Source organism: Candoia aspera, chromosome 7, assembly GCF_035149785.1.
Source record: "Candoia aspera isolate rCanAsp1 chromosome 7, rCanAsp1.hap2, whole genome shotgun sequence".
Lineage (NCBI taxonomy): Eukaryota > Metazoa > Chordata > Lepidosauria > Squamata > Boidae > Candoia > Candoia aspera.
The window spans coordinates 35927172-35952362 of record NC_086159.1 but is presented as its reverse complement, the minus strand read 5'-3'; the positions used below and the strand labels follow the sequence as shown (position 1 = coordinate 35952362).

General features: G+C 36.6%; 1 protein-coding gene across 1 annotated transcript in view; it reads left to right on the top strand.

The window, feature by feature from the left end:
- Positions 1 to 25191, top strand: part of CFAP54 (cilia and flagella associated protein 54) — a 165989-nt gene that overhangs the window by 68641 nt on the left and 72157 nt on the right. Inside the window, exons 28-36 of the mRNA XM_063309328.1 lie at positions 665 to 764; positions 2999 to 3082; positions 4289 to 4415; positions 4918 to 5020; positions 12743 to 12846; positions 13685 to 13912; positions 18299 to 18441; positions 20468 to 20665; positions 21557 to 21717. Coding sequence (XP_063165398.1) covers positions 665 to 764; positions 2999 to 3082; positions 4289 to 4415; positions 4918 to 5020; positions 12743 to 12846; positions 13685 to 13912; positions 18299 to 18441; positions 20468 to 20665; positions 21557 to 21717 — 1248 coding nt within the window. The remainder of the gene's footprint in view (positions 1 to 664; positions 765 to 2998; positions 3083 to 4288; positions 4416 to 4917; positions 5021 to 12742; positions 12847 to 13684; positions 13913 to 18298; positions 18442 to 20467; positions 20666 to 21556; positions 21718 to 25191) is intronic.

Here is a 25191-nt window from a genome sequence, read left to right as displayed (position 1 = left end):
CTGGCTTCAATCACAGTAATAATAATCTATTTTCTGAAAGTGTTAACACATCCTGGCTAACGTAATTATTTCAGTTTTAACAATTGTTACAAAATGTGGTTGGGCTGACATATCGTTATAATGTATCTATGGCTTATGAAATCAGCTACAGTTAGCTGAGTACACATATTACATTACATCAAAATCAAACAAACAATTTTAAAGCTTAGTGTGGTCTGACAATCTAATCTCTTTTTTCTATATTATTTGTATGTTATTTCTCTTGGAATTCATCATTTTATCACTATATCCATGTGCATGCTAGGATAAGGATAAGGATAAGGATTCACCCATCTGATGAAGTGAAGTGTTATCCCTGAAATGTTATGTCATAATGCTTTTATTAGTCTATAAAATGCCAGAAAGCGTTTAATTGTTGGTTGGTATGAAGCTATAAGCAAATATTCAGTACAATGCGCTGAAATCTTAACTTTGTGTTGCATAATTGATTTCACTATTATGTGGTCTAGAATTCAGATGAAACACAAGCCAGTGTTCAGAAGTTAGATTAAAACGAACTAGAAATATTAACTGTTTTGTTTATTATTGATGTGCTGATGTTTTTGCCTTAATTCTTCAGCTAGCTAAGTGCTATATAAAATAGTAAATTAATGTGTTATTATAGACTTCTTCTAAAAGGCTGAAAGCACAAACGGCTGCAGTTGAAAAAGTAAATGAGAATTTAGAAGTTCTGGAAAGCATCCTTCTCAAACTGACAAAGGCAGGTAAGTATTTAATATGTATATATTAGTCCTAAGTCTACTGTTACCATTAAGATAATCACATATTTAAACATGTTATGTGTCATGAGTAAGGATGGCGAGCAGGGGGCTCCCATCCAGACTGTCAAGCGCATGCGTAGCACTGATGAATTGTTCAGCCATTTGGAGGAGTTTGTTAGGATTGATGTCCTAACAACCAGGAAACACACTGAGACAAGGAACTGGTCTCTAATATTTATTGCTAGTACTTAACAGGAATCCTAACAAACTGAAGAAGCGTGGGAAAACCCAGACATATAACCCCCCAGGGTTAAGGCGGTCCCGATCTGTGTCTCTTTGAATGGCTGAACAATTCATCAGCGCTACGCATGCGCTTGACAGTCTGGATGGGAGCCCCCTGCTCGCCATCCTTACTCATGACATTATGCACCTTAAACATTTCGTATCCTAAACACGTTAGGTATATTTATTTCTTTTTTAAATATGGAATTTAAAATCTGTCATCCTGCAAAGCTGATTTTTTTCTACATATCCTTCATACAACATTTTTAGTTACAATCATAACTGCCTTCTTCAAAGAAATTTACTTTGTGCTTAGATAAGAAAATAATCTAAATATCTTGATTCTATTTAAGTACTTCCTAAACTTTAGTGTAATATCAGTAAACATACTCAGCTTCTGAAGTGGTATATGTATTCTTAGCATTATATTGTGCATTACTTCAGACACTTATAATGGAGAAGCTATTTTTAAATAAAACAGATAAAAATCTATATGGACATATAGCACAGTATCTGCACCTTGTTGCATATTTTCGATCTCTCCTGGATGCATTCCTTGATGCAAGTGCTTCAAGGCTTGCCTGCGGTCTTCTAGGCAATACCTCCAGTAGAGTAGCAGAAGGGACTTGGTAGGACTTCGAAGTAGATAGACCAAACTGGGTGGCTGCAGCTGCTCCATGGCTGCAAGGAGTAGATCGGGAAGGAAGCATCAGTTTTTTAGCAAAGAGGTATGTAATTTATCAGGTCTATCATTTCCAAATACCTTTGCTTTACATAATTCAGTGAATATTCTTTTTTAAGTGTATGAAGGGAATTAAGTTCCTGTTTAGCACTCATAAAAGCTTTATATAATTCTTGAATAAGTCATCTCAGATATGTGTACCAAATTTCTCTTTTTCCCCATATTTTCTTTTTAACTTGTTTATTTTTTTCTTGAAGAATAAGGAATATCTTTAAAAACGTTTGCAAAATTTTCTGGTTAAGAAACCCTTCAAACTTGTGTTGCATCTGTTTTATAAAAAGTGGGTCCTTTATAAAGATATATTTAAATACCATCTAGAAATAGCGGGATGACCCTTTCTTGTTGCTGATATAGCTATAATACTTACATTTTATGCGCGCGCGCGCGCACACACACATATACACATATATGTGTATTAGGAATTTAATTTGTAGTAATGGCATTTATTGTTTATTGGGGTATGTTATTTATGGTATAATTTGTATTTTGTACTGAAACTGAAGCATGTATTAATCCATTCAATAGAAGATTGAAATACCAGTAAATAATCTAGTTGAGAACAACTTAGATGTGGAACTGAAAAAAGGAACTGTATTTTTGTTGCAAAACATTTAAAAGTTTCCACGTATTTCCCAAGTTAAATTAAATTTGGATATGTTAGTTTAAAATACTTTCAGTGTAGAAAAATTAGATTTAAGTGGGGCAGTATTCCAGTCTAATAAAGGATATACAGCTTGATTAAAAACTCTAGCCATAATTTTCTGATCCATAGTCAAAGTAAAAAGTAGCAGGACCATAATAATTAATAAATGAAATAAGATTATTAAAACATTTGATCACTAATATTAAAAATAGCCTTCTGAATCACTTATTTCTTGTTCCACCACAAATTTTGAGCGAGTGTTAATCAGAATTATTACATCTCTAGCCGATCTTGAAGTTTCGCTGATGTGTATTTGACAAATCTTTTATGCTCCACAAAACTGATAGAGATATATGGCTTTAATTCAAAAAATTTATATTTTTAAATTTTGAAAAAAAAAAAGAACAAATGTAGGTTGCTATGGATATGTATGTAACAAGAAAAAAGTAAAAGCATATTAAAAACAGAAAAGTTTTTTTTAAGTGATTACACTTTTCGGTGAATTGTTATCCAGTGTATCTGTACACTGCTGTTCATTGTCTTGAATTTAGTTTTATTTGCTCTGTCTAGGACAAGAACTTACAGGAGAAGAAGATCCTTTATTCTTGTATCCTATAGTTTCAAACTGGCAACCAAAGACTGCTTATAGGGAAGGTAATTATTTTTAAAGTATACCGTTAGCATATTAGCTTTTTTTCACTATACGTGTAGAGATTTGAAAACATAATGAAATATTAATTTAAGTAGAAGCCTATGTGCCTTTCAAACATTTTTCTAAAAAACAAATACCTCAAGGCAAATACTTTGTTTTTGGTACCTTACTTGTTTGGCTAAATTGGAACACAGTTTGTAGGAGTCTGTATATCTTGTGAAGGAAGCAGGTGTTTTTTTTAATGCCAGGAGATAAATGTACTGTGTTCTCAAAAAATGTGAGTGGCCACAAAAAGTCCTGCTTCTTTTTAAAAAACTGTTCTGCAGAAGGTGATGGGTTCAGATAGAAGCACCTCTAGTTGCATTTATAAGCCTGGAGATTTATTCAGGAGCAGGCAGACTTTTTGGTCCAAAGCTGTTTAGGATGTTAAAGGTCTTAAGCACAATCTTACATTGTTCCAGGAGTATACTAAAGTAAGAATGGTATCATGTACTCTAAATTTTTAAAAATCAACCTAAAGCCTAGTTATCATATTATGGATGAAATATAACTTCCGAAGGTCCAGGACAGAGTAATCTACAGAATGTTTCAGTAATTGCAAGAGAGAGTTGGTGATAACTTTTTGCTGATTTGCTTTCAAATTTCAAAACAATTTAGTTTCCTGTGATTAGTCTATGATATAATCTAGAGAGGAATTAGATGCACTGTGCTGTACTTCACTACCCTTCATTTATTAAATCACTGCCACAAGTGGTCTTCTTTAGATTCTCTGTTATTCGAGCTTTGATTTCTGTAAAACCCATGCAGACTTACATTTTTGAAGCCATGCCAACAGCCTTCCTCAGCTAGCATAGAATTGCCAGTTTTTCTGCAACCCAGGCACATGTCAAATCTGATTGCACCCAAATGGTTATCGTCATAAAAATATATCTAATAAATAATTTTAGTGGTTTAAATTTTAACTGTAAAGAATTACTTCTCTATAACAAACATTATTTTATTATTTTTAACGTCAAGCTTTAATTTTTGTTTTGGAGTGTAGATTAAAACTTTAGATTTTAGAAATCTATTTTCAGATGCTAATCCCTTTTATAATAATATAAATTAGTTTGATTAATGGATTCTTCTATCAAGAGTAATAATTAAAAGCTGAAAGTCCTAAACTTATAATGGCATGGAATAACTACACTTATTTTACATTTACACAGTACTGAAATTTAAAAAGAACTCCCGTTTCCTTGAATATTTTGTCATGCTTATGTTCAGAGCACTAAATGAGGATAAATTGATGAGAATAGTGGACTGGGCTGATGAAGTTCAAGAGTTTCTGAAAAAGTAGGTGTAAAATGTTTTGAAAATTTTACTGACAAAATTCTGTCAGTGTTATGGGCCATGTGGTTGGCAGAAACTATAGCTGTAGCGATACTTGTTCTTCCTTCAATTATACCAAAATACCTTTGCATATTAATATGGCTGCTTAGACATATTTCTACAATTTGAAATGAACATTAATTATTATAGCAATAATCATTGGGCTAAGATCTCAGTGGCTTTTTTTCTTACTGTATATGCTTGTTTCTTATACATCTCATACTGATAACTTCCTCTCTTTACCTTTTCAATTATGAAATCAGATTAGAATGTTTTAAAACACAGAACATCCAGTTCTTATTAAAATTGGGTGTCACCTAAAGAAGACCATGTATTTTTTTTTAAAGACATGATAAGAATTATTGGTAAAGTAATGCTCTGAATATTAAAAGTAAATGTTGAAAGCTGCTGCTGCTTTTTGAAAAAAAACTAACATACAGTAATGTTGGCTGCTTTTGTTTACCAGACGGAATGGATTTCTTCTTGGTATCAAACAAACTTCAAAAAAGAGGAAGAAAGTTCGTAGATCTGCAGATGCAAAGAAAATTGTAACACACGATGTTTCAAAGGTTAATTGAATATTTTTTAAGATTTTGGGATCTGTTGGTTAATTGAATAAAAATCCAGTAAGTAAGAATTATATTTTTGTCATAATTGAGTATAAAATCAGATTCTGAAGTCATAAATTAGAATTGTTAGAAATAATCCACTGTTCCAGTGGGAAGAGAAAACCATATAAAATAGTCTCATTTCATGTAGAATATGTTTTATATTACTGTCTACTCTGACTCATGTAAGGTATATGAAGAGGTATACCGTACATTGATATTATTTATATATTTGGCAATTGTGTTTACCCAACACACTGTGGACGTTGGGCAGATGCGTATGAGACCATATGCGTGAATGCATTTTGTAATTATATTGTACACAGTATAGATTCTGGAAATGCAGTTCTGAGTTAGGATGAACAGTAAGGTTATAGCTTTGATGATTCAGAACAGATACCTCAGCAAGGATTTATATCAAATAATATGTGTAAGTTGTACCTCAGGAGCAACACACTAAGGATTAAACATGACAGTGGTCACATTTTTTTTCAGGTGGTTCCGGCATGGGCACATTAGACAAGGAGGAATAGATTGAAGGCTTCTATATATTGCTTTAGAGATACGTACATAGCACATACGTTTTACTAGGTTAGAGTCTTAATCCTTCCCTTTATATTTAACTTGACTTACAGTATACCCCATATATTTTCCTATAAGCTTATTTACTTATTTACCTACAGAAATTTTAACAATTTCTTTTAGTTTTGCAGACTGAGTCCAGATCCCATAGAGTCTGCTTTTATTTCTGACACTGCTCCTTTAAGTACTATACAGTTCCCCCACTTTCTCTCTAAACCATTTTCACTTTCAAAATCTCTTTAGAGAGGCTTTTTTGGCTTAATGTGGCCCAAGCAATGAGAGATCTGCTTTTCTGTCCCTGGGAAATTCAAGAATGATGAATTGCTTAGAAGTAAACTTTGCCGTTTATCTCAGACCTTAAATTATTTCTCCTTTGCTTCCACATAGCTCTCAGCTGACTCTACTTCTTTCTTTCAGTCTGTGCTAATTCAGCTTTTCTCCTGTGTCTTGTCATTCTCTTCCCTGCCTTGTGTCTTTTGTTTTATTTAGACAAACTAATATGTTATAGTCTCAAATCCTGCCAGCTCCACCAGGGTGTCATCACTGCCAGCCAATGAGCAATACAGTAACCCAGCCATTAAACCCAGCAATCTTGTCCTCCAGCCACCCTGGCCTTTGTCTGAGTCTTGTTTATCAGTTAATTGCTGGCAAGTAGGCAGAGAACAGAGATTCCTGCTTCTTCTAGAACAGCTGTGAATCTACTGTATAGAAAATTTATATCAGAAGTTTGGTTTCTCTTCAGAAGACTAGCCAGGGAGAAAAACATTGCAGTTTTCAAATCTATTACAGCTGTGTTTCTCTATACATTCATATGAAGGATGAATTTGCATTTTCCAGCCCCTTCTATGTAAGCTTCTTTCTATAATGGCATATAGGAAAAAATATCTTACCATATCTTAGAAAAAATACCTTAGGATCTTACATATACAGTTAATGAGTGTTGTCTCTTGAATGTGAAATCATAATGAAATTCTAGGAAGGATAAAAAATCTTGTATTTTACCAAGAAAACCACATAGATAGAATTTACTATATTATTTGTAGAAGGAGATGGAAGAGCTCAGTTATAACAGCAAAGACATGGCCAGGGGCTGACTGTTGAGCAGATCACAAAATGCTCATGTTCAAGTTACAAGTTAAGCTAAAAGTGGAAGAAGAAAGCCAACCAATTTCTACAATGTGATCTTGCACATATACCCACCATTTTTTAAGGAGAACATCAAGAATCACTTTGAAGTCCTTAATCTCCTTGATAGGGAACCAGAGGAACTGTGGAATAAACTTAAAGAAGTTGTTAAGGATGAATGTGAAAAGAGACTGCAAAAGATCAAGAAACTGAAGAAAAAAACGATGTCAGAACAAACTGTAGAAATTTCCAAGAAGAGAAGGCAAAACCAAGAAAGACAAAGATACCAATCGAAGAGAATATTTGTAGCTCAGGGTTGAACTGTGGAGTCCTTGGTGCTCTCTGAGCCTTGTTTTCTTGCACACGTTTTGTTGCCAGGCTAGGCAACATCTTCAGAGCAAGAAGGGAGTAGAGTTTGCTTTCTGTTTAGTCAGCCATCAGCAGGCACATAGAGGTAAGCAATATTTACATACCATTCAAAAGAGACAATAGAAAAGCTAAAAGACCAGAATACCTCCTCTCCAGCAATCAACACCTAGATACGCAGAGATTAACACCAGGATTAACACCAGATGAACAATCAAACAGTACACAATACCCTAATCAACTCAGTCAATCAAGCAGCAAACAACAGCCTAATCAAAGAATTACCAAAGATAGAACAACACCCCCACCAACACACTGTATATAAACAGAGAGCAAACCCCACTCCCTTCTCTCACTGAAGATGTTGCCTAGTCTGGCAATGAAATATCTCCAAGAAAACAACAAGGCTCAGAGAGCACCAAGGACTCCACAAAGACAAAGATTTCCAAAGGAATTTAACGAAGAATTTTAGAGAGCAGTTAGAACTGTCAAGAAGCAGTATTAAAACAACATCTGTAAAAACATTGGAGATGGAAACAGACGTGAAAAAATAAGGAAAGTCTTCCAAAAGATTCTGAATTCAGAAGGAAGTTCCAACCTTGAATTATGACCATGGACAGATAGATTCAAACAGTATCAAACAAGATGGAAGTAAGCTGAAATTCTGTATAGTGAAAAATATCAACATTGAAGTTACCATAGAAGATATTCCCTATTAGAACCTCTACTACTAGAAAATGAAGTTAGATCAGCAATCTGGTCATTACCAATTTGGAAGGCTAGAGGTGTTAATGGAATATCTACTGAAATATGGAAACAACAGAAAAATCAGTAACAATTCTAATGAAACTGTGTCAGCAAATTTGGAGAATAACATGGTGGCCAAAAGATTGGAAGAGGTCAAAATAAATACCAGTGTCAAAGAAGGGAGTTTTAACAGAGTGTGCAAAATACCGTTAATTTCACACACTAGCAAAATAATGTTTATGATTGTTGTTTATTTGTTTAGTCACTTCCAACTCTTCGTGACTTCATGGACCAGCCCATGCCAGAGCTTCCTGTCGGTCGTCAACACCCCCAGCTCCCCCAGGGACGAGTCCGTCACCTCTAGAATATCATCCATCCATCTTGCCTTTGGTCGGCCCCTCTTCCTTTTGCCCTCCACTCTCCCTAGCATCAGCATCTTCTCCAGGGTGTCCTGTCTTCTCATTATGTGGCCAAAGTATTTCGGTTTTGCCTTGAATATCATTCTCTCAAGTGAGCAGTCTGGCTTTATTTCCTGGAGGATGGACTGGTTTGATCTTCTTGCAGTCCAAGGCACTCTCAGAATTTTCCTCCAACACCACAGTTCAAACGCATCTATCTTCCTTCTCTCAACCTTCCTTATGGTCCAGCTCTCGCAGCCGTATGTTACTACGGGGAACACCATTGCTTTAACTATGTGGACTTTTGTTGTCAGTGTGATGTCTCTGCTCTTAACTATTTTATCGAGATTTGTCATTGCTCTTCTCCCAAGGATTAAGTGTCTTCTGATTTCCTGACTGCAGTCAGCATCTGCAGTAATCTTTGCACCTAGAAATACAAAGTCTTTCACTGCCTCTACATTTTCTCCCTCTATTTGCCAGTTATCAATCAAGCTGGTTGCCATAATCTTGGTTTTTTTGAGGTTTAGCTGCAAACCAGCTTTTGCACTTTCTTCTTTCACCTTCATCATAAGGCTCCTCAGTTCCTCTTCGCTTTCAGCCATCAAAGTGGTATCATCTGCATATCTGAGATGGTTAATGTTTCTTCCAGCGATTTTAACTCCAGCCTTGGATTCCTCAAGCCCAGCATGTTGCATGATGTGTTCTGCCTACAAGTTGAATAGGTAGGGTGAGAGTATACAGCCCTGCCATACTCCTTTCCCAATCTTAAACCAGTACATTGTTCCATGGTCTGTTCTTACTGTTGCTACTTGGTCGTTATACAGATTCCTCAGGAGGCAGACAAGATGACTTGGTATCCCCATACCACTAAGAACTTGCCACAATTTGTTATGGTCCACACAGTCAAAGGCTTTAGAATAGTCAATAAAACAGAAACAGATGTTTTTCTGAAACTCCCTGGCTTTTTCCATTATCCAGCGGATATTGGCAATTTGGTCCCTAGTTCCTCTGCCTTTTCTAAACCCAGCTGTCAGGCTCTGCCTGCTAACCTGTAAAGACACAGACGCTAGCGTAGGCTTAGGTTCTGGCTTTATTGAGAAAACAGAGTGAATGCCTTTAAAAAGCTGAGAGTGAGGGGCACGCCGGAACGGGATTTAAATAGCCCGCGCCGGTCAGCGCTCCACCCCACCTTATTCCAGGTGCTTCCCACGAGTCCCACCGGTTTCGTCCTTGTCAGGTGAGAGGTCATTTAGCCCCCCTGTGCCCCGGGCGTCGCCTCGATTGCCTTCCTGAATGGTAATGATTCATTGCCGGGCGATCAGGCTCTTAATCCCTTTGACAGCTTGGGCGCGCCTCTCCTGTTGTTTTGTCAATTACCTTTTGGCAACTTTGTATCTTTGTCTTCCATGCCGCCGGCTTTGGTTGTTACTTAGTTTCCAGCACCTGTTGCTTTCTTTTTGTTTCATGGTTGCCTTTTGCCTTAATCCTCCAGGGACCCATTTCTCTGTATTGTCATGCGAGCTGTTGCGATGTCACAAGCATCGCAACGGTGATCATGACACCAGCTTGTACCTCTGGCAATACTCGCTCCATGAATTGCTGAAGTCTACCTTGCAGGATCTTGAGCATTACCTTTCTGGCATGTGAAATGAGTGCCACTGTTCGATAGTTTGAACATTCTTTAGTGTTTCCCTTTTTTGGTATGGGGATATAAGTTGATTTTTTTCCAATCTGATGGCCATTCTTGCTGGCATATAGCATGCATTACCTTGACAGCATCATCTTGCAAGATTTTGAACAGTTCAGCTGGGATGCCGTGCTGCCTTGTTATCAGCAATGCTTCTTAAGGCCCATTCAACCTCACACTTCAGAATGTCTGGCTCTAGCTCACTGACCACACCGTCAAAGCTATCCCTGATATTGTTATCCTTCCTATACAGGTCTTCTGTATATTCTTGCCACCTTTTCTTGATCACTTCTTCTTCTGTTAGGTCCTTGCCATCTTTGTTTTTGATCATACCCATTTTTGCCTGGAATTTACCTCCGATGGTTCTAATTTTCTGGAAGCGGTCTCTTGTCCTTCCTATTCTATTGTCTTCTTCCACTTCCACGCATTGCTTGTTTAGAAATAATTCCTTATCTCTTCTGGCTAACCTCTGGAATTTTGCATTTAATTGGGCATATCTCCCCCTATCACTGTTGCCTTTTGTTTTCCTTCTTTCTTGGGCTACTTCTAGTGTCTCAGCAGACAGCCATTTTGCCTTCTTGGTTTTCTCTTTCTTTGGGATGTATTTTGTTGCCGCCTCTTGAACAATGTTGCGGACTTCTGTCCATAGTTCTTCCGGGACCCTATCTACTAAGTCCAGTCCCTTAAATCGATTCTTCACCTCTACTGTGTATTCCTTAGGAATATTAGTGAGCTCATATCTAGCTGATCTGTGGGTCTTCCCTAATCTCTTTAGTCTGATCCTAAATTGTGCAAGAAGAAGTTCGTGATCTGAACTACAGTCAGCTCCAGGTCTTGTTTTTACTGACTGTATAGATGTCTGCCACCTTTGGCTGCAAAGGATGTAGTCAATCTGATTTCGGTGTTGTCCATCTGGTGAAGTCCATGTATAAAGCCGTCTCTTAGGTTGCTGGAAGAGAGTGTTTGTTATGCACATTGAGTTGTCTTGGCAAAATTCTATCAGCCTATGTCCTGCTTCGTTTTGTTCTCCCAGGCCATGCTTACCTGTAATTCCAGGTGTCATTTGACTACCCACCTTAGCATTCCAGTCTCCCGTGATGAAAATAACATCTCTTTTAGGCGTCTTGTCCAGTAGGTGCTGCAGATCCTCATAGAACCGCTCTACTTCAGCTTCTTCAGCATCTGTGGTTGGGGCGTATATTTGGATCACTGTGATGTTAGATGGCTTGCCCTGAATTCGAATTGAGATCATTCTATCATTCTTTGGATTGTATCCAACCACTGCTTTAGCCACTTTATGATTAATTATGAAGGCTACTCCATTTCTTCTGTGGTCCTCTTGTCCGCAGTAGTAGATCTGGTGGTCATTTGATGTGAAGTGGCCCATTCCAGTCCATTTCAGTTCACTGACGCCCAGAATGTCTATCTTTAATCTTGACATCTCACCAATAACCACATCCAATTTGCCCTGGCTCATAGATCTTACATTCCTGGTTCCAATGGTGTGTTGATCCTTAGAACATCGGATTCGCCGTTCACCACCAGCACCGTCGGCCGCTAGCCGTCCTTTCGGCTTTGAGCTAGCTGCGTCATCACGTCTGGGGCTAGTTGAACTCATCCTCTGTTCCTCCCCAGTAGCATTTTGACCATCTCCCGACCTGGGGGTCTCATCTTCCGATGGTATACCGACGTATCTCTGGTTGTATTGATCCATTTAGTTTTCACGGCAAGAATACTGGGGTGGGTTGCCATTACCTTCCCCAGGGGTCGCATTTAGTCTGACCTCTCTGTCATGACCTTCCCGTCTTGGGTGGCCCTTCACGGTTTAGCTCATGGCATCATTGAGATGCTCAAGCTCCAGCACCATGACAAGGTAACGATCCTTTGCTGAAGAATGTTAATGATAATCCAACACAAATTAGAGCCCTACATGTAGTGGGAGATGCTAGATGTACAAACTGGCTTTAGAGAAGCCCAAGGAACACAAAACATTATTGCTGATGCATGCTGGATTATTGAGAAACCCAAAGCATACCAAAAAGAAGTCAGTATGTGCTTCCTTGGTTATAGCAAGGTGTTTGAGTCGATAATTACATAGATCAGAATCATGTAAGCAATTATTTTTCCTGTGATACTCTATGGAAGTGAAAGATGGACTTTGAAGAAGCAAGATAGAAACAGTATTGACATTTCTAAAATTTTTGTGGTGAAGACTCCTGAAAATACCATGGATAGGCAATAAAAGAACAAATCAATCCAGAGTTCTCACTTAAGGCACAAATGACCAAGCTCAAATTATAATTTGGACCCATTTTATATGAAGACGAGCTCTCTGAAGTCTATAATGCTGGGAAAGGTGAAAGGAAAGAGAAAGAGAGAATGACCAGTAGCAAGGTGGATGGATTCAATTACTATGGTGATGGCTGGACAGTTGGAAGACCTGAACAGCCAGGCTGGAAATAGATTCTCCAGAAAAAAAAATTATCCAGGAGAAAAAGAAGATCTTCCTACTATGTTTGTTTATATGTATGTATTTATAAACATTATATGCTTCCAATTTTATTACAGTTCATTATGATTGTTCATTACTCTCAGAACAGATTTATTTATTTATTTATAAAACAGAATTTGTTTTATTTTATGAAGCTATCTGTTAGGACTTATTTTGGGATAAAATTAATGCAGATTTATTGTATGAGCTCTTACTGGGCTCTGGGTAACTGAAATTAGAGTTTTAAACATTTATAATTATTGTGATGTCGTGATTTCTTTATACAGGTGACAGAGTTACCAACACCCAAGAATAAGGGTTCCAAGAAGAAAGGTCAGCCTAAACATTCTACTAAATTATCAGGCCGGGGCAAAATACTTGGTGCAAAAAGGTAACAAGTTATTTTTTGTTCTATAAATTACAATTGTATTTATATTTATGAATTTATGACATATTATAACTAAATAAAAAGGGTGTTGAATTTTTGTTTTCAAATTCACTAAAGATCAGTAAACTTCCAGGCTGAATTTGAAATGGCTTGAAATAAGTTGGATTTCTTCTAAATTATGAAAATATTTAAGTTATCTGAGCAGTCCAAAACAATGGAGTTTGTCCTATAGCTAATTTGGGGGAATTCAGTTGCATATTGCTTGCCTGCTTATTTATTTATCTATTTATTTACCTCTTATCTGTTTAAACATAGAAAATAATAGAAAATTATTTAGTATAGAAAATAATAGGGAATAGTGGGATAATGTGAAATAACCTGTTAGGGACAATATCTGAAGTGATGACCTTTAAGGACTTGGCTTTATTAATAACTTGCCTACATGAAAGGCTAAAGGTAAGCAAAGTCAGCTTAACAGAAGCTATAGCTTTAAAGAGTTTCTTGTGCCTGGAACAAATTGCTAACTAGGAACTTAATAATGTGAGTGGAGAGTGCTTTATAGACGGATGTGATATCTTGCCTCCAGATCTGGCCTGGGGAACAAGCTGGTCCATCTTCTAGAAGTTGTTCTTCGTTTCTGCTGCATATGCTTACTTCAGAATAAATTAATGAAACTTCTTTGTAGATATAGATATCTACAAAGAAATAAGTTTCTTTGATATATATATATATATATATATATATATATATATATATATAGTAATTGTTTCTATTGTCTCAAAATGTTTTTTCTCTTATAACTGCTTATTATCCAAGGTGCTGTCCCTGTGATTTTATTTAGGAAAGAAAGAGAAGAAATAAGAAAAATAGCTTTTCAAAACCTGATAATTAAGCTAAATATATGTTCTGATGTCTATGTAAGACGAAGAAGGTTTCGTTGGCTGTATAATGAAGAACTGCCATGGCGATCTCAGCTCAACATTTATCTGTCAATTGTTCACTATAGTTTGCTTAAAAAACGGATACAGGAGCTCTGTAATACTGAAACTGTTGTACAAAATCCAGACAGGTAAAATGTGATGAATGAAAAGAATAATCACTAATGGGGTAATTTAACTGTTTGTATCAGCCTTTTGTTTCTTCTTCAGAAATGTATTGCTTTACTTCTCTTCTTCTGTTTCACAAAGTAATGTATAACACATTTTAGTGCAAAATGTGATATATTTTTTTCTGAAATTCTTGTGTTGCCAGCTAATTTCGAATTTCCAGTATGGATACTGAAGCAGGATACCAAAGACATTAAAGGAGGTGCCAGGACCAAAACAAACAGGATTATTTTTATTTAAATTGCCCCATTAATTATTTACAGCACCAAGGGTTTTTCTCCAATTGCCACTGTGATCCCAAGTGGCAGGGGTGGTCTCCACACTTCGACTCACAAAGGGGGGTTGCTTTCATTGGGCACCAATAACCTCTCTCTCCTCTTCCATTCCCGGAGTTGCCTACTCTAGGCATCAGTAAGGGAAGGTTAAAGAGGATTAAGTGTCTAGCGGGTGCCTGCTATGACAAAAAAGGGAAATAATTATCTAATTGGGGTTAAGAGCTGGAAGTTTGTTATCTTATAGCTCTCAAGAGTAAATAGGAAGAGCTACTGTAGCTCATCTGAGCCACCTCTCTTCCAGGTGTTAATTAAAAATGCAGGTCAATCATAGGACATACAGTACATAGTTCAGAAGACTATTCAAGTGTTGATATAGTGCTTAACAAACAACCTCACTTGGGAAACTGCTATTCAGTTATCTGTTTCCTTCATTCCCTATAAATATGAATGTTCTTTTTCATGGTCTCCTGCCTCACGTAGTTAGGTGATGCACCTGCACAAAGGCCATTGTTAGAATGTTCTAGAGCTGGAGTAGATTTTGAGTGGGAAACATTTCCTCATTGCATGGGCTCTTGGGCCAATTTATTTTATTCCTGCCTTTTCCCTTAATTTCATTTCAACTGTCATAGCACTAACATCAAAATATTTCTCCTCTGTACTATCAGTGCAAAGTTGAGGAAAACCAACTATTTCTTCCAATTTAATCCATGCATTCCTTTTAGTTCTACAGTGGTGCTTTATAGTTTGTGACCCCTTTAGAATTTTCAATATTTCTGCATAAATATGGCCTAAAATGTGATCCGTTCTCCACACAAGTCCTAAAACTAGATAAAGAGAACCTAATTAAACAAATGACTCAAAAACATTATACTTGTTAATTTATTCATTGAGGAAAATGATTCAAAGCTACATATTTGTATGTGGCAAAAGTATGTGAATCTCTAGGATTATGAGTTCATTTGAAGGGGAAATTAGAGTTAGGTATTTCAATCAATGGGTTGATAATTAGATGTGAATGTAGGAGGTGCCGCCTTATTTAAACAACAGAATTCAAGGTATTCACTATCAAAGTCTGATGTTCACAACACAGGAATGTGGAAGTATGTCATGGCTCGAAAAACAATTTCTGAGGACCTCCGAAAAACAGTCGTTGATGCTCACCAGGCTGGAAAAGGTTACAAAGCTATTTGCGTAGTGTTTGGACTCCACAAGTCCGCTGCCAGGCAGATCGTATACAAATGGTTGCAATTCAGCACAATGGTTACCGTCCCCAGGAGTGGTCAACCAACTAAGATTACACCAAGAGCAAGGTGTGTAATACTCTGGTTGGTCTAAAAGAACCCAGGGTAACATCAGAGGCACTAAAGGTGTCTCTTGTATTGCCTAATGTCAGTGTTCATGAGACCACCATCAGGAGAACACTGAACAATTGAGTGTTTTGGAGAAATACACTACTCACTAAAAAGAATAGTGCTGCCTGTCTATAGCTTGCGAAAGACCACATGGATGACCAGAAGGCTATTGGAAGAATGTTATGGATGGATAAGACCAAAATAGAACTTTTTGGCTTGAATGAAAAGCATTATGTTTGGTGAAAGGCAAGCACTGCATTCCAGCATAAGATCCTTATCCCATCTGTGAAACATGGGGTGGCAGTGTCATGATTTGGGCCTGCTTTGCTGCCTCTGGACCAGGATGGTTTGCCATCGTTGATGGAACTATGAATTCTAAATTGTACCAGCAAGTTCTACAGGAAAATGTCAAGATATTTGTCTGTGGACTGAAGCTCATGAGAAAGTGGGTCCTGCAGCAAGATGGCCACCCAAAACACAAAAGTCATATGACCAAAGAATGGTTAAAGCAGAAGAAAGTTCATGTTTTGGAATGGCCAAGTCAAAGTCTGGATCTTAATCCTAGAGAAATGTGGGAGGACCTGAAGTGGGCAGCTCATGTGAGGAAGCCCACCAACATTCCTGAATTGAAGCTGTTCTCTAAGGAGGAATGAGCTAAGATTCCTCCAAGCTGATGTACAGAACTGATGTTATCAGAAATGTTTAGTTCTGGTTATTGCTGCTAAGGGGGCACAGCAGTTACTGAAAGCAAAGGTTCACGTACTTTTGTCCCAACAAATGTTACTTTGGATCCTTTTCCTCAATGAATAAATGAGTAACTATAATGTTTTTGACTCATTTGTTTAACTGGGTTCTTTTTATCTAGTTTTAGGACGTGTGGAGAATGGAACAAGGTTTAAGTCATATTTATGCATAAATATTGAAAGTTCAAAAGGGTTCACAAACCTTTAAGCACCAGTATATATATTTTGGGGATATATCCAGCAGACTATGACTACAGCTATTTCACCTTCACCTTTCAACTTTGAATCCTTAAGGAAGACCCATTCTGCAAATACTTGAGCTATGGAAGCAAACTCCCACCCACCATGGATAGCCACATCCTTTATTTAATGTCCATTGCTGAGGCCATATTTTGGATTTACATCTGTATGCCAATTTTTCTGAAGCAAGTGTGGCATAGCAGATCATTAAGGCTGTTTCAAAAGAAAGTCTTTGAAGCAATTGGGAAAGTCCTTGCAAGGCAATTCTTCAGCATTTACATAAGGCAACAGCTTTTAGCACAGCTATGGTCAATTAATTTATACACATGGCTTTGATGTTGTGGAGCTGGGTTCTAGTCATGGAAGTCTCAGCAGAATCTTGATATGGCATGGGACCAGGTTACCTGAGGGACCTTCTCTTCCCCATTACATCAACCTGTCTCACCCGATCGTGTAGAGAGGGCATGCTACGGACCCCGTTTGTAAAAGAATTTCATCTGGTGGGGTCCAGGAAGCGGGCCTTCTCCGCAGTAGCTCCCACCTTGTGGAACATGCTGCCCCCGGAGGTGAGATTGGCCCCATCACTCCTGGCCTTTCGGCGGAGTCTGAAGACCTGGTTCTGCCGCCTCGCTTGGGGTGGAGAGGGGAATAGAGTTACATGGGGATGGTTGTTATAGACCACTCCTCCCACACTTGGACTGTTTTAGATGTTTCATCGCTTGGATTTTTATTCTTTATTTTTATTTCTATTTATAGTATTTTTATTTTATTTTATTATTCTGATGGTTTTAAACATTTGTTGTAAACCGTCCAGAGGCCTCCGACGGGAGGAGATGGGTGGGGATAAATTAGATAGATAGATAGATAGATAGATAGATAGATAGATAGATAGATAGATAGATAGATAGATAGATAGATAGATCGATCTCAATGAGGGCGTCAACAAACCTACCCAAACAGTGGAATTCTTAGTGGATTTCTCTGTGGCCTCTGTCCAGTTTTCAACCAATGCCCTAGTGTTTCCAGTGGTTGTCTGATAGCTCAGATATTGGGAGATTTATATCATTTGTGTAATGATGGTATCATGCAAGTGATATCAATTAATGAAAAATAGTAATTTGTGAAAGTTATATAATGACATCACACAAATGATGTAAATGTCCTCAACATGATGCACTTTTCAATTTAAAGGAAATTTGTGACTAACTGCCACCCCTCCCTCAATTAGTCCATTAAAATGAGAGGATTATAATTTTATTAAAATGATCTAAACTATTTATAGAACCTTTGCTGTACTGGTCTTTGATCAAAATAAATTATTACCAGTACTACAGCTGCTACTACAACCTTTGCAATAAACTCAAATGTACTGTTTTTATAAATCAGCAGAATGTTGCTTCAAATTTGAAATTTGTCTTGTTTATAGTGACATGAATTTAATATAGTAGGAAACTTACTTGCATTTATGTTGGACCTATTAAATTGTTTAATAAGGGCTGGTTGCAGTACTGTCAGGAAGAAACAGTTCACAATGTTAACTAATATAGTCTAGGCTTATTCTATTGTTACCACACTTTAGACTATCCACAGGATTGTTAACATGACTTTAGACCAATTATTATGTGTCAAGGGTGTATAATAACGAAGTTGCAATATTACTGTTTTTGGTATCTGTTGTTCTTTATCTGTTTTCAGTTATTAAGTATGTGTTTGTGGGTGTGGGTGTTTTTGTTTTGCAGTTATAATGATCTCAACCCTGAAATGTTCTCATTAAGCAATTCAGGCACAATCATGATAATATCAGCTAAAGAGGAAGAAAACACAGATTTTAAATATTCGTCTTTTAAAAGAATACCTTCACGAAAAAGCAGTCGAAAAACTGGTAATATTATATATAATAAACAGTGAACTTACAACTATTTTGTTTTATGCAGTTGCTTATTAAAATGCATTAAGGTACCCATAGTAATACTTTTGGAACCTTGTTTCCAGATGTTTGGGCCCTAATTCTGGTTTTTCAGTATGCACAGATATTTTACCATTTTACTATGATCGATATAGCTGATTCTCCGATTCCTCAAGGAACATTTCCAGTGTGTCTGTTTTCTCTTTCATAGCTAACATCTTAATTATTCAGTCTATTGTTGTCTAGAGCTTAACCATACATACATACATTTTATCTTGACTTCTATAGTCATACCTGTATCTTGTACCATGATGATACGTGTCCCTGAATTCTTTGTTCTAGATGTGCATTATCTTTTGAATCATCATTCTATTTTCTTCTTTTTGCTACATTTTCTGCTTCTGGGATTTTAATGAGTTCTGGTTGTTGATTCTCTCCAATCGTCTGCCTTGGGCTCACTATACTGTAGAATTTCTGTTTCTCTCAAGTATTTAGTTTATTCTAGATGGCAATTTGATCTTAAACTACGTTAGCCACCAACAAGATTCTTGTTAGTTGTGGAATAGGTAACAGTCCATTTGCTGCATCTTAAGAACCAGAGTTATTGCAGTCAAATCTTTAATTAAAATGAGAATCGACGCAGTGAATGTTTAATAAGATATCTCCAGAAAGATTTCCATAGCTCCTTAAACAGTAGTTGTACTGTTTTTAGAATTAGACTTTTCTCAGTTTTATATATTTAAAAGATCTTGCCTGTCCCAAATATTTCTGTCTCTGAAAATATTTGAAAATGCTTTGCATGGTTCCATATTACTCTATTTCAGCATTCTTTTTTCCTAGATTGAACACATCTATTTTTCATTCAGCCATTTCTTCATCCAACATATTTTTTCATAGCTTAAACACAGTACCTGCAAATTAATACTTATATGTATAGAATATGGGAGCTGATAATTTCACTAGTCTTACAAACAGTGCTTCACACTGTTGACTTCTCTTTCAGAAATACTACCCCTGTGTCCACTGAATATAAGTTTGGTTATTTTTTATTTGAAACTTACATTTGTTGTTGCCTAGAACAGCTTTCAGTATATGTCTAGTAAGAAAACTTAGGGCAATTTTTAAGGGTTTATCAGTGCTGGTTTGCTAATCTGTGAAGTCTGTGATTTGCAGCATTCTATTATGTGGGTTTGGTGTTATTTAGTTGAATTAGGTGGATGTCAAATGTTATTTTCTCTTTGGAAGCTGAGGGAGTCACATGGCTTAGCATAAATCAGCCCTCCGTGATAGTTAACTTCAAAAAACGGCTGATGAATTCCTCAGAGCAACTATAAATTCCAGGGCAAAGTTCTTATAATTGACTCCAGAGAATATAACTTATGTGGATCTATTGTTTATGATTTTGTTTATTGCTTATGTTTGGGTGTAAACAATTACATTGTTATACAGCAAGTTTTGAAGTTATGTTTTGAAAGAATTCAGTGACTTAAAGATACTCCTGTGGAACAAATACAGTTCAGATTGAGACATGACTGATCCTGGCAACTGCTTACCCTGAAAGGAGGTCTGCAATTCTTATTTAAATGTACTTTTCCCAGTTTTTACTTTTGAGTACTGTGTCTCTTTCCTTCTTGAGACTTTCCAGGGATGCCCTGAATTAATGGAAATGGAAACAAGACCATATGATTTTCTCCTACATATCTTTAAACAGAATGGCCTTTCCATATTGTTTGACAGCTACAATATAATATGTAACTGTTAATTCCTCTTACATAATCAATCTTCTTTATTGCTAGCAGCTAAGTAATCAAACACAGGAGCTCCTGACTAGCTGTCAGAGAAACCCTGATAAATATTTCTTAGATTTTTTTTCTAGTTTGATCTTTTGTTAGGTTGGGAGCAGTTACAAGATTCTGGAGTCTAGGAAATACCTTCCCTGAATATTCTGCTGCCAACCGCTCATCTGTAATGAATATAACCTTCCTTGCTCTTCTTTGCTCAGACACCCCTGACCCTACTTCCCCTGCCTTCGACAATGGGCTTTCCTTGCCTGCTTCTAGCCCTACATTACAAAGTATTTCTTCAGACACTGTTTCCAGCTCAAGCATACTTGACCACAATAATTGTCTCTCCCCTGAAATTGATGCCATGAGCGAATCCACTGAACTGACCCAACTGTCAACTTCAGGCCAAGATTCAGGTGGGTTGCTACATGCTTGTCAGGTACTTGACAATTTTTGAACAGGTCATTTCCTCACAAATTATGGATCTACTTTCAAAGCACTATTTATTAACTCACAGCTACGCTTTCACTACATATTGCCAAGTGCTCTATCTGTGGACCTGGAAAACATTCTAAGAAGTCTCATATGGATGGGGCCAAGCTTGTCAGCAGATAAAATATCAAAACCAAAATAGTTGTCAATAATCAAAGGAAAATGGTAATCTTTATGTAAGGCAAGACAGAACAGACAAACTGAGGAGCCTTAAAAGGAAGAATAATGTGGCAGGAACTGACAAGGAAATCAACTGGTTTTCCTTGGTAATGTGGAATTCAGACAGCAGTTGAGAACTTTATAAAAGAAAGTTAATGGTTTCCATAATGTCATCTGGAGAGGTCAGCTAAAAGGTTTGTTATATCTGCCCTAACCTGCTTTCATTTATTTTTCTTGAATTAACTAACCAGAGAAATGTAACACATGCACCACAGCATTTGATATATATTTCTTTTGGAGAGCAGAGTGGGGAATATATTCTTCACAAGACAAAGGGTGAAGTGACTAACTCAAATTGTACCAAGAACCATCTTTCATTGATTAAAACATATTAATTTGAAATGTGGGTGTGATGTTTATTCAGTTAAAACCCAATTCTACAAGATATTTATTTAAATATTATAGAATATTCTGTGGAATTTTTCATTTTTTTAAAAATATTTTATTTTAATAAATCAGTTTAATTAAAGACTAGAAAGATAACTTTATAGACTTAGTTCTTTTATTAAGAGGTTTATAATCTGTTCTTACAATTACTCTGTGAACTTGCTGTCAGTTAAACCCAGTGATTTGTTTGTTTGTTTGTTTTGTTTTAGAGTCTGTTGCTGCTTCTGAGCGTAGTGCTAAGTTGAGTGATAGAGACACTCCTCGACTGCCTCAAGGTTATATTTCTGTTAAAGAACGTGAAAAAGCAATTTGTTGTTCTGCTGTGCTGGAGCATTTCACTAAAATATTTCTTCATTTTAGAAGAGCTGTGGTAATGCTAATATATTTTCAATATTTAGTAAAAATGTCTCTGAGTAAACTAGGTTTTCACGTTTGGTAGGAACCTATTTCTGTCAATTTCTAGCTTCTTGCTGCACTGCTATTTTTGAAGATAAGAACTGTTTAAGAAGATGAGATAAAATCATTTTAAACTTTGTTTTTATTTCATTGCCTCTCTTTTTCCAGTGATTCACGGAATCATTACTGGTGAGGTGCAACCTAAATCCATCTCCATACATGCTCTTTCTCTTATTTCTGGAGCAAGAGGGAGCTGCATTATTATTATAAAAGTAGTTTGTTTGTTTTTTTCATGGCTGGAGATACAAGGCTATGAGAACATTTCAATTAATAACAATTATTTAATAATTTAAATAATAATTTAAATAATGTAATAAAATAATATAGAGAGCCAGTTTGGTGTAGTGGTTAAGGCATTAGTCTAGAAACTGGGAGACTGTGAGTTTTAGTCCCACCTTAGGCACAAAGCCAGCTGGGTAACTTTGGGCCAGTCACTCTCTCTCAATCCTAGGAAGCAGGCAGTGGCAAACCACTTCCAAAAACCTTGCCAAGAAAACTGCAGGGACTTGTCCAGGCAGTTGCCAGGTGTCAACACTGACTCAAAGGCATAAATAAAATATTTATTTGTTATCATTGCCTTTATATCCCATACTTTCTTAAGAGTAGAAAGTAGATACATGGGGTTCCACCCCTTCTTTTATCCTCAGGATAACCCCATGAGTTAGGTTGGACTGAGAGAGTAATTAACTGAAGTCATCTGGTGGTCAAGTGGGGTCTTCAAATCTGGATCTTGATGATTCAAGTCAGTACCTTCGCCAGCATGTTACCCTAACTCTGAAAAAATACCAATTTTCCCTGCTATAGTATGTATTGTTTCTGTTGCTTGTTTGAGATAGATCTTAGTAAAACCAGTACAAAAATAGTTAGTTTATATCAAAAAATTTCATATGAAGCAACCAAAAACTGAAATTATTAGATGGAATCTAGGAAGATGCCATCTTGTAAAGAGGCTGGGAATCTAGTCCCTGCAAAGCAAAGTCAGAATGTAAATTAATAGCATTTCTTCATTATCTGGAATGTAATGAAAAATAAGCAGAGTGAAATTAGCACTTTTAAAAAAGGAATAAAACACTAGATTTTTCATTTCTAGAGAGAATAAAAATATTCTTGCCAAGGACCTATAGAAATTCAGTAGTTCTTTGGGCAAATGAACATCAGGGCTTCTAGAGTATGGCTTCCCCAAATCTCAGATTGTCTCCCATAAAGCAAATTTACAAATTAGCTTTTGTTTTGATGCAAAGAAAGGCCATGGGAGAGGGATGAAAGCAGGCATGGTTTTGTGAGGTTCTTCTGAATGGAAATCAGAATCCTCCCAAGGGGGTTTAAAAATAGAATTTATTATTGCCTTAAACTAATTCAATAATACATTGGAATAGTAGGAAATGTGGGAAATGATGTCTTTGCTAGGTTAAGTGGAGTAAGATGAATTCGCTTTTTCCTGTAGGGGATTATTTTTAAAAACTTAAATACTATGAGGAGGAATTTATGAACAACTGGAGTAGGTATCTTTAAACAGATATCTTTAAACATATCTCTTTCCCACCATAGATAATAAAAATAAAAGAGAGCAGAGTTAAAAAATACTATATTATATATTCCTGGAAGTTCTTAAATGGTCCTGATTGCTAATTGATTTACTGTTTGGTAGTGGTGCAAGAATCAGCAGAAGGTGAAATAATTTCTATTTTTTAAAATATTTTTATTACAGTTTTAAAATACAAAGATAAAACACTAATACAAACTACAAGAAACATAAAAAGTAAAGAAAAAGAAGTAAAAAGAGATAGACAAAAGAAAGTGAAAAAAAGTAAAAGAAAAAAGATACATAAAAGATGATCCCCCCCTCCTTCCAAACAAGTATAAACAATCACCGTAACTTAACACCTCCTCTAGTAATTCAATAAAAAGCAAAAAAAAAAAGGACCCACAGATTGATTTCTGTCATTTTCTCTTTATCTGCTTTCAGGAACAACTCCAATAGTTTCTCTTTATCTCCTTTCAAAGACATCTTCATTGATTTGAGATAGTCTTTTTTGTAAATCCAAAATAGAGAAGCTTTTCAAGTCAGTCTTCAGGTTTATTATTTGTACATCTTTTTTGATTATTAAAATATCAGCTGGTATCTTTTGTAAGTCCATTTTAGCATCTTTTTCCAACTCATTCTTGGATTCTGGCATTTTTGGCTCAATTTTCAGATCAGCAACATCCAAATCAGCTCCAGTTTGCAAATCCAAGTTAGTATTCTTTCCAGTATCCCTCTTGTCGCCTGGTATCTTTAAACCCACATTCAAATCCACATTTAAATCAGCCTTAATCTCTGTTTTATTCAATAAAAATTCTTCTCCAGTTTTAAAAGTAAATCCTATGTACACTGTTCTCAGACAACTTTGAATTCTTCTCAAGTCCAATACCCCATAATTAAAAATCATTTCCCTTTTAAATGTAATCTTCAGTTCTCTCTAGTTCCCTCTAGCCAGCCTTCGAAGTCTCTTCTTATTGTATGTTTATTTCCAATCACCACAACATTCCCATGGGAGGATTTCTTACAGTTAATTGCAAAATATTCATATTCATAAAATATTCATATATATTTTGCAAATCTATTAAACATCCCGCAGAAAATATAGTCCATCTGGCCCCTTCTAGTCCATCTGGCCCCTTAGCTTTCCGAAGTCCACATTTTAGTTCTCTTTTTGCTGTTTCCCAAAAGTAAAAGTTTTTCTTGTTAATTTTAAAACTTACATAGCAATTCTTTCATCAAGGGAAGAAGGAAAATCTCCCGGTGTAGCGTAACTTGCCCTTCCGGAGGTTCTTGAAATCCAAAAACTCAATAATAGGCAATTTCCTAAAGTAATTATGAAAGGAAGTATCTCTCTGAGAGGTGCCGATCCACAGCATAGGCAGGACGGCTATCCCACGGCTTCCAGAGCTCTCAAACCTGCTGGAGATCAGGCTGTGATCTCTCCACGGGATGCAGAGCTGCTGTACAAAGCAAACTTGAGGGCAATCCTAGATCTCTTCTTGATCCGGAGAGAAGTTTCCAAGGAGCCGATCAGGTCCCAGCTCCTCTTTCTGCTGCAGTTGTTGGCTCTGCTATTCACGGAGCCGTACTCAGTTGCTCATACCTTCCCCGGAAGTCCCAGAAACTGGATTTACATTTAACACAAATTTATAATGTAGCTTGATTTTGACATAGCACGGTGTGCTAAGCCACTCAGTGTGGATTAATAGTAAAGCCAACCCAGACTATTACTGTTCAACAAATCATAGTTTTTTTATAAAATTGACTTTGTATAATGTGTTAACCCAGTCATAGCTGATACAGGTGGCTAAACCATATGGGAAAAGGAATAATAGCCATAATGCAGATTAGAAATTCATGATGGTT